The sequence below is a fragment of the Salmo salar genome, chromosome ssa25 (assembly GCF_905237065.1).
Source record: "Salmo salar chromosome ssa25, Ssal_v3.1, whole genome shotgun sequence".
Taxonomy (NCBI): domain Eukaryota; kingdom Metazoa; phylum Chordata; class Actinopteri; order Salmoniformes; family Salmonidae; genus Salmo; species Salmo salar.
This window is the reverse complement of record NC_059466.1, coordinates 45,805,968-45,816,281: the sequence shown is the minus strand read 5'-3', so window position 1 is coordinate 45,816,281 and position 10,314 is coordinate 45,805,968. Positions and strand designations below refer to the sequence as shown.

The 10,314-nt window shown below is 41.7% G+C and overlaps 1 protein-coding gene across 2 annotated transcripts; it reads right to left on the bottom strand.

The window, feature by feature from the left end:
* Positions 1-2,796: 2,796 nt before the first annotated feature.
* LOC106597066 (CD276 antigen homolog) lies at positions 2,797-10,264 on the bottom strand. 2 transcript variants are annotated; one of them, XM_045707671.1, is made up of 7 exons: positions 9,913-10,264; positions 9,291-9,349; positions 7,159-7,527; positions 6,739-7,014; positions 6,144-6,233; positions 5,977-6,057; positions 2,797-4,238 (listed from the first exon to the last, which is right to left on the bottom strand). In XM_045707671.1, the coding sequence occupies exons 2-7, from the start codon at positions 9,346-9,348 to the stop codon at positions 4,210-4,212; spliced, it is 903 nt and encodes a 300-aa protein (XP_045563627.1). In that variant the 5' UTR covers position 9,349; positions 9,913-10,264; the 3' UTR covers positions 2,797-4,209. The 2 variants fall into 2 exon arrangements, with proteins under 2 accessions (XP_045563627.1, XP_045563629.1); XM_045707673.1 differs by lacking the exon at positions 9,291-9,349.
* Between the last annotated feature and the right edge of the window lie 50 nt (positions 10,265-10,314).

Below are 10,314 nucleotides of genomic sequence, written 5' to 3'. Positions count from 1 at the left end.
CTGGAACCAAGACTTAAAAATAACTGACTTTGGCACAAGATCCAGGGAAAGTTGGAGCATAACTCACGCAATTACAATTAACTAACATTTTACGCTTAATCCAGTATAAACTAATATATAGAATTTATTACAAGAGACGACAAAGTTCACAAATTCTACAGCACAACGGCAGAGTTATATCTTAACTGTTATACGAATAATGACTCAATAATTCATCATTTCTGGGAATACTATAAAGTCCAGAAATTGTGGGCGGAGCTAGAAAGTTGGCTGTCAGATTGATTACAATGTAAACTAATCTTTAATCCATTGACTGCATATTTCAAGACATGGCATATGGGGGTGTATTGAGATACCCAATGGTCTGGACAACTCTCTTCTCATCTTGAAAAAATGTATACTATAATATTGAAATAGCATGGCCGACATAGAAAAACAAATTGGTACAATTTAAGGCCAAGTGGCGAACAATAATGCAGGCATTAGGAATGGGGGTGTGACCACGCAGGCACCAGGAATGGGGGTGTGACCATGCAGGCACTAGGAATGGGGGTGTGACCATGCAGTCATTAGGAATGGGGGTGTGACCATGCAGTCATTAGGAATGGGGGTGTGACCATGCAGGCATTAGGAATGGGGGTGTGACCATGCAGTCATTAGGAATGGGGGTGTGACCATGCAGTCATTAGGAATGGGGTGTGACCATGCAGTCATTAGGAATGGGGGTGTGACCATGCAGTCATTAGGAATGGGGGTGTGACCATGCAGTCATTAGGAATTGGGGTGTGACCATGCAGTCATTAGGAATGGGGGTGTGACCACGCAGTCATTAGGAATGGGGGTGTGACCATGCAGGCACCAGGAATGGGGGTGTGACCATGCAGGCACTAGGAATGGGGGTGTGACCATGCAGTCATTAGGAATGGGGGTGTGACCATGCAGTCATTAGGAATGGGGGTGTGACCACGCAGGCATTAGGAATGGGGGTGTGACCACGCAGGCATTAGGAATGGGGGTGTGACCATGCAGTCATTAGGAATGGGGGTGTGACCATGCAGTCATTAGGAATGGGGGTGTGACCACGCAGGCACTAGGAATGGGGGTGTGACCATGCAGTCATTAGGAATGGGGGTGTGACCATGCAGTCATTAGGAATGGGGGTGTGACCACGCAGTCATTAGGAATGGGGGTGTGACCATGCAGGCATTAGGAATGGGGGTGTGACCATGCAGTCATTAGGAATGGGGGGGTGTGACCACGCAGGCATTAGGAATGGGGGTGTGACCATGCAGGCATTAGGAATGGGGGTGTGACCATGCAGGCATTAGGAATGGGGTGTGACCATGCAGTCATTAGGAATGGGGGTGTGACCATGCAGTCATTAGGAATGGGGGTGTGACCATGCAGTCATTAGGAATGGGGGTGTGACCATGCAGTCATTAGGAATGGGGGTGTGACCATGCAGTCATTAGGAATGGGGGTGTGACCATGCAGTCATTAGGAATGGGGGTGTAACCATGCAGTCATTAGGAATGGGGGTGTGACCACGCAGTCATTAGGAATGGGGGTGTGACCACGCAGTCATTAGGAATGGGGGTGTGACCATGCAGTCATTAGGAATGGGGGGTGTGACCACGCAGTCATTAGGAATGGGGGTGTGACCATGCAGGCATTAGGAATGGGGGTGTGACCATGCAGTCATTAGGAATGGGGGTGTGACCATGCAGTCATTAGGAATGGGGTGTGACCATGCAGTCATTAGGAATGGGGGTGTGACCATGCAGTCATTAGGAATGGGGGTGTGACCATGCAGGCATTAGGAATGGGGGAGTGACCATGCAGGCATTAGGAATGGGGGTGTGACCATGCAGTCATTAGGAATGGGGGTGTGACCATGCAGGCATTAGGAATGGGGGTGTGACCATGCAGGCATTAGGAATGGGGGTGTGACCATGCAGGCATTAGGAATGGGGGTGTGACCATGCAGGCATTAGGAATGGGGGTGTGACCATGCAGGCATTAGGAATAGGGGTGTGACCACGCAGTCATTAGGAATGGGGGTGTGACCATGCAGTCATTAGGAATGGGGGTGTGACCATGCAGTCATTAGGAATGGGGGTGTGACCATGCAGGCATTAGGAATGGGGGTGTGACCATGCAGGCATTAGGAATAGGGGTGTGACCATGCAGGCACTAGGAATGGGGGTGTGAGAATGCATGTCTGGGCAGATGAGATGTAGTCATTGTTTGTGTGTCTGTAAGTTGTTGTTCATTGTATAAGTTTGTATCTGGAGTGTAAAAATATATAACAAAATTAAAATACAATAATATAAAAATATCTAAGTTTAATAGTCAGATGTTCAGATGTAATTACAGGGTACAGTTTAAATATTAAACTCAGACCTCCAACAATTTATTTAACTAGGCAAGTCAGTTAAGAACAAATTCTTATTTTCAATGACGGCCTAAGAACAGTGGGTTAACTGCCTTGTTCAGGGGTAGAACAACAGATTTTTACCTTGTCAGCTCGGGGATTCGATCCAATGCTCTGATCACTAGGCTACCTTCCACCAAAACAATACAAGTAATAATTTAAATAAAACATATACATGTTATCAACTGTCGCAATTGGGGGGGCTGACTAGTGGTGGCTATTCAGCATGATACTAGGGGTGGTAGGGGAAGGGTTCTCTGGGGGGATGTAAAAACATCCCAACCTTTGATGTTAAGGGGGCTAGTAAAGGGGGGAGGGGCATAGGAGAAAAGTGGTGGGTGGGATAGGCAGAAAGAGGTATGCAGGGTTGCAGGTTGTTTATTTACATATCAATTATACTTTTACAAAATATTTATTGATCAATATGATCATTTCTCTGTATGTATTTCTTACTTTAGTTTTTATTTTGGGTGGCAGCGCACAGGTACATGTTATATACACAGAATATATTAATTGAAATATACTGTTCCTGTAAACCCCTCCAAAAAAAAGACAAAACAAATAAAAACACTATAAAACACGTTGAGTAGCCTGATCTAACTGGGGCTACCATAGGGTAACCCCCAAGCGACCCGCGCTCTGTAGTTCACATAGTTATATTCTATAATTATATTCTATAATCGTTTATCTTTCATTATGAGGTAACTTTTTTAGCTAGCAGGCGTAGTAATTCGACAGTGCAGTTAGATTAACAATAATTTAAGCTTTCTGCCCATATCAGATATGCCTATGTCCTGGGAAATGTTCTTGTTACTTACAACCTCATGCTAATCGCACTATCCTACATTAGCTCAACCGTCCCGAGGGGGACCCACCAATCCTGTAGAGGAGAGCAGGCTTTGTAAAGCAACAGAATGTGAAAAAATCCAAGGGGAGTGTCAACTTTCTATAGGCACTGTAACAGCTTCCATCAATGAGACATGACATTCACCCCGCCATAAAATACAGTGAGACATGACATTCACTCAGCCATAAATAACAGTGAGACATGACATTCACTACCGCGATGAATGACAGACCTGCAAGTTAGAAACAGAAAAAACCTGAATCTCTATCAGTGGAGGCTGTTGAGGGGAGGAGGGCTCATAATAATGGCTGGAATGGAGCAAATGGAATGGCATCAAAACATGTGTTTGATGTATTTGATACCATTCCACTGATTCCGTTACAGCCATTACCATGAGGCCGTCCTCCCCAATTAAGATTCTACCAACCTCCTGTGATCTCTAACCATACCTGTCTAAGTTTGAATGAGGTTTGATTGTTTCTTTCTTCATTGTCTATGTGTCTGTGATATGTTGGGACATATAGACAATACTAAAATACATTATGACAAGAACATTTTCTTATCCCGCAGCACATTCAGGTTCAGTGACAGGCTCACTGTTCAAGTACACCTTTTGTGTCTACAGTTGTATATTGACTGTATCTGTGTCTGGGGTTTTTTATTCAAGTGTGTCATATATATCTTAGCTTTTCATTTTGATCTCTCCTTACAGAAAGTCAAATGTTTTGTTTAAACACCTGGACCTAAACGCTGGATATTGGACATAGATCACTAGCATCATATATCAGCTTCAATGCAAGATTACTGGTAGCAGTATGGCTCTCAATATGTTCTCAGTACCAATGTCCTCATTTTGTCCAGCCGTATGCACCAGCAACGCAGTAACTTGTCGTCTTCCTCACCACTGGAGAAGCTTGGGAGTTGATTGCTACTGTTGTAGATTCAATTCTGCATTTTCTGCAAAAGACAAATCAGAGACTAGATATGAAAGATAAACAGATAGACTATAGTAAGTTATACAGCATATAGAGTGCCTTGCAAAAGTGTTCACACCCCTTGGCATTTTTCCTATTTTGTTGCATTACAACCTGTAATTTCAATAGATTTTTATTTGGATTTCATGTAATGGACATACACAAAACATGAAAAAAAATGAAATTTTAAAAATAACTTACTTCAAAAACTTCAAAAACATTTAAAATGGAAAAGTTGTGCATGCATATGTATTCACCCCCTTTGCTCTGAAGCCCCTAAATAAGATCTGGTGCAACCAATTACCTTCAGAAGACACATAATTAGTTCAATAAAGTCCACCTGTGTGCAATCTAAGTGTCACATGATCTGTCACATGATCTCATTAGAACACACCTGTTCTGAAAGGCCCCAGAGTCTGCAACACCACTAAGCAAGCAGCACCATGAAGACCAAGGAGATCTCCAAACAGGTCAGGGACAAAGTTGTGGAGAAGTACAGATCAGGGTTATAAAAAAATGTCCGAAACTTTGAACATCCCACAGAACACCATTAAATCCATTGTTAAAGAATACTTATGAATAGTTATGAATAGTTATGCACACTCAAGTTTTCCGTTTTTTTGTCTCATTTCTTGTTTGTTTCACCCCCCAAAAATATTTTGCATCTTCAAAGTGGTAGACATGTTGTGTAAATCAAATGATAAAAACCCCCCCAAAAAATCTATTTTAATTCCAGGTTGTAAGGCAACAAAATAGGAAAAATGCCAAGGGGGTGAATACTTTCACATGCCACTGTACACTATAGTAAGTTATACAGATATACTATAGTAAGTTATACAGATATACTATAGTAAGTTATACAGATATACTATAGGAAGTTATACAGATATACTATAGTAAGTTATACTATAATAAGTTATACAGATATACTATAGTAAGTTATACAGCTATACTACAGTAAGTTATACAGATATACTATAGGAAGTTATACAGATATACTATAGTAAGTTATACTATAATAAGTTATACAGATATACTATAGTAAGTTGTACAGATACACTATAGTAGTTATACAGTGTTAGGTTCACATTTTCTGAGTAAAAACTTGACGGACACTACGTTTATTCATCCCAGAGGATCAATACAGCTGCATTAGACAACGCCATTTCACACAAGCACTGATATTTAACCCTTCCTCCTAGGCTGAGTCTCCTCCCACACAGCTGAACAGCCAATGCATCTCTGTTGCTAGGCAGAACCTTAGTGATGTCTCTTCTTCCTCTTTTCATTTGACCTCTACCCCAAAGTGCTCACTCTTCTTATCAATGTCTGCCACACGTGATCGCTTTCCTTGCACTCAACACATTCCAAGCTTAATAATTGCACCCACTATATACCTTCCTCCTATAGAAAACCATGAACTTCTGGTGTAGACCCTCTAACCCTAGGCACTCAATATTTCAATAGTATACCTGATAATTAACCCTGTCCCAAGTTTAGGAGTTAGTACCCAGAATCCATCAACAGATACACTACAGTAAGTTATACAGGTACAATATAGTAGGTTATACAGATATACTATAGTAAGTTATACAGGTACAATATAGTAAGTTATACAGATATACTATAGTAAGTTATACAGATATACTATAGTAAGTTATACAGGTACAATATAGTAAGCTATACAGGTACAATATAGTACTGTGCAGTATGATACTCACCTGGTTGTTGTGCAGTGTTTTCAGGTTCAGGTTCTGGACAGCAATGGATCATCTTCCTCCATGGCTTCCTGAAGTTGGGGTCTGCAGTAACAGAACAGTACTTAATGAGTTACACAACACCAGCCTACTACTGTATTTAAATTCACTATGAAAAGAATGAGACTCACATTTTAAACAGAGAATGACCGTAATCAACAATATGACCAATGGACAAATTGCCACCAGGCTAAATTTCAGTAAATGGTTTTCCCCTTTGGCTGTAAAGACACAATGTGAAGAGCATGTTGTACATGAACAAGAAAACATTAATGCTGTGATTTAGTTCTCTCCTGGAAACTTCTAATTGAACATGTTCCCTTAGTTGTATACCGTTTCCTTATCCGAGTGTTGACAAAGAACAAACATAGACATTTATGGAGCTCATTTAAAATGATCAAAATATTGGATATTCTTAATGTGCCATGCTGTGCTACATGTTTCAAAATAATTTTGGTTTACTGAGCCTATCCACTAGGGGGCGGTGTCTGAACTCCATTGGGTTTGAGCTGTACTTGCTTTCACCTCTGTCTGACCTGTGATAGTTTTACATTTGTCATGTGACCTAAAACATTTGAAAGACATCCTGCAATGCAGCTACTCTAGTTGAGGTGAAATGGTCTCGTTTACTGGTCTAAATCTGATTTAAATCTTTGTAATTACAGCAGTGTAACTGAAGTGAGTAGGCTCACTGTCTCTGTACAATCACTGGATGGTAGAACTCACAGGCTTCTATGATGATAACGTTACTCTGGGTCTCATTGAGGATGGTGTTGTAGATACTGCAGGTTATATTTTGTCCCTCTGTCACATTCACTCGGCTGCTGATGTTGTAGGTTCCTGTTCCAGGATCCTGGGTAGTCTTGTTGACAGCCTCCTGAGGCTCCAGAGTACGGTTATGGGTCCTCCATGTCACCTGGTATTCAGGGAAGCCTCCGTGGGTGCTGCACACAAGCGTCATGTCTGTGGAGTTTAATGTCAGCTTGGGCTTTTGGTAACTCGCTGCAGGGAGCACAATGGGACAAAGCCAAAACGGGCGTAATTATGAGACAGATGCATTGATAGTTAATGGAAATGTTTCCAGAACAGGAAACAACATTTTTATATTATGAGCTATAGCACCATTATGTTCCAGTCATAGCCTACCTGCTACATTGACAGTGATTTGGCACTCTGTTGATTTTAAACCATTGATTAATAGAATAACATCGCAGGTCAGGCGATTGTCTCGGACATTAACTGGGTTGAGCAGGAGTGACAGATTTCCAGAAGCCAACTGATCTGTGTTAATTGTTGTTCTGTTTTTGTACCAAGGGTGTTGGTGGTTATACTCCTCATGTCCATCTTTGAAAACATGCAGCACTCTGGGGTTTAAATCTTGCCAATATATTCTGGTTTTTGTTGGGTAGTTGGGAGTTTCCAATTTGGAGCAACCACAGGGCAGAAGGACGGGCTGTCCGATGATTCCAACGACGGTTTTCTCCTTCGGGCGTGTTGATGAAACTACTGAAATAACTTTCCAAACATAGAGGCAATAGTTAGTTCAAACTCCACATTTACCATGCTAATAAGACATTTTCTGGACATTGGAGAAGTTTCACTGTAATGTATCGAAATAGTCCTCAGAGATAACATGTTTGGTGCAGATTAAAAAAGAAAATGAACCTGGCATATTATTTAATTACTACAACTACAAGCCTGGGACTTTCCTGCCCCTCTCTATTCCGAGTTGTGACTCAGAGTTGGTTGAGTCAGGCTGGTGGTTCCCTGCTCACCCTGCTGTTGGGAAACTTCTCAGGCCTTATTACTGGAAGTTCCTTTCACCCATTTTTCAACATTGGATTCCACTCTGAAAGCACTATTATGTTAGAGAGGAGTAGCTAGCGATTATACAGAAAGAAGTTCATGTAGAATATGGTACACCATTTGGGTTCCCGAGAGGCACAGCGGTCTAAGGCACTGCATCTCAGTGCAAGATGCGACACAACAGTCGGTTTGAATCCAGGCTGAATCACATCCGGCCGTGATTGGGAGTCCCATAGGACGGCACACAATTGGCCTAGCGTCGTCCAGGTTTAGCTGGGGGTAGGCCGTTATTGTAAAGAGGAATTTGTTCTTAACTGACTTGCCTAGTTTTAAAAACATGCTTTCAATGTCTGCTACAGCTGAGGGATGCTTTCTGTTCAAATATTGGACTCATTTTGACTTTAATAGAAATGTATAGTCTTCATTTGTCTGGATAAGATACAGGGCTACTATTCTGTCACAATTCAAGAGCCAGGTAACCAAGGTGTTGGTAGGGCTATCTAATCTAGTGGAAACCTGGCTACAGCAGACGACCTGCCTCTGCTTACGGCTCCACCATAGATGTGGTTGATAACAGCGAGTGAGAGGTCATGACTCCGTAAACGTCCAGCTCTGATTAGAATCACACACAGCTAATAGTTATATTTTATAACAACAAGTTGAAATTATTAAAAATAGTCAATCATCATACGGTAATAGATGACATGGTGCTGTATCCTCTTAGCTGTTAATGTTCACAACTCTGTCACCCTCCTAGTGAGTCGTGCCGTCTCCACAACTCTGTCACCCTCCTAGTGAGTCGTGCCGTCTCCACAACTCTGTCACCCTCCTAGTGAGTCGTGCCGTCTCCACAACTCTGTCACCCTCCTAGTGAGTCGTGCCGTCTCCACAACTCTGTCACCCTCCTAGTGAGTCGTGCCGTCTCCACAACTCTGTCACCCTCCTAGTGAGTCATGCTGTCTCCACAACTCTGTCTCAGAGGTAACACCCCTGTGTCTGTGAGAGGTGTACATCACATCCTGACAGAGCTCATTGATAAATGTACAAAAAATTTAAAATAAATAAAATGATGCTCCATTGAGATGAAAAGGCACCCATATTTGCTTTTGTGCATTTGTCACACAGTTATTTTTAAATCATAGTGTGGAGACAGTTCTGAAGAAATCCACCCGCTAAAAAAAACTGAAAGGTCAACATCTTCAAAAGTCTGCGTTTTCATTGACGTCAAAGAGCTTTCACAATCCAAGACCAGTTTTATAATGAGACTTCCTTTTTTCCCCTTTCTGATAACAAGGTTGTCCTTACTAACACCGTTTTGGACAATGTAATCTACAGGGTCAGTATGTGTAGCCGCATGGTGCTCTGCTCATAGTGTACACTAGATAGAAACCAGAGCGGGTGGTGGCCTATAACCTCGTGGCTGTCTATATTGATGAATGAAAACAGTAGTGAAGTTAGCTGTGGAAACTTACCATACAGCAGAACAACTAAGACAATCCCAACAGCCATTTTGAGATGAATGCAGACCATTCTAAGGGAAGAAATCAGTAGCAAAATAGTTATATGAACAACATTGTCTATAAATGGGAAGTTTATGCAAGTCCAAAAGGAAAGGAAGGAGGAGATTTCATAAAGAAGTGGATACCATTTCATCCTGAAGCATAGTCGTATATACCATGTCAAATAGCCTGTCGGCTATCATCCTCAGTAGCAAGAACTTTGGCACATTGGCACTACAACTTTGTATTTTTAATCTAACCTTTTTTAACTAGGCAAGTCAGTTAAGAACAAATTCTTATTTACAATGACGGACTACAAAAGTTAATATATAACTTTCTTAACATTACTGACACATTGTTGTTGAGCTACTGCTGAGCTTTGTCATTCCTTTTCTAGTTTGATTTAAAAGCTGATATGGAGTTTCACAGAGAAACGTTCAACTTTAAACACAAACAAAAGTTACAAGGAAGTTGATTTGATGCCAGCTTTCAGTTCATCGGAGAAGCAAACACTTCTTTATAAGATCAAACAAGAGTTTTTTTTAAAAGCATTCCCATATCCTCATGTAACACACTACCAAGAGGAAGAACTCACCAGCAGACTGAAGCCTTTACAGATAATATTCCTGCTGTGTCCTGACTGATCCGTCTGGCAGACAGAGAATGATCTTTGGTGATGATTGCTTTGCTATGAATGAGCTACACGCCTCCTCCAGGGATGTCACTTTTGACCTGGTTTTTGGATTTTGGATCAGCCTCAAATCTTTTGCTCTGCTGAAATGGTGTAAAAAAAAAATTGTAGTCAACTGACTGCACCGCTGAGTTCATAAAGCTGTGGTTACGTCAAACTCCGGAAGTCCTCCAACCATTATAAATCAGGGGTGTAGTGTTGCCGGTGAACTTGCGAGACATAGCACCATTCTGAGAAGTGGCAGAGCATTGCTCCGCTGTGCACAGACAGCACTACACCACTGAGTATAAAACAGGAAGTTGAAAC

Excerpts from the sequence above, each read along its gene's own strand:
- LOC106597066 (XM_045707671.1), bottom strand. The coding sequence starts at position 9,348 with ATGGTCTGCATTCATCTCAAAATGGCTGTTGGGATTGTCTTAGTTGTT. Across the intron at positions 6,234-6,738 it reads CGTTATCATCATAGAAGCCT|CCAAAGGGGAAAACCATTTA; the intron begins GTGAGTTCTACC and ends GTGTCTTTACAG. Across the intron at positions 4,239-5,976 it reads AAACACTGCACAACAACCAG|AAAATGCAGAATTGAATCTA; the intron begins GTGAGTATCATA and ends TGTCTTTTGCAG.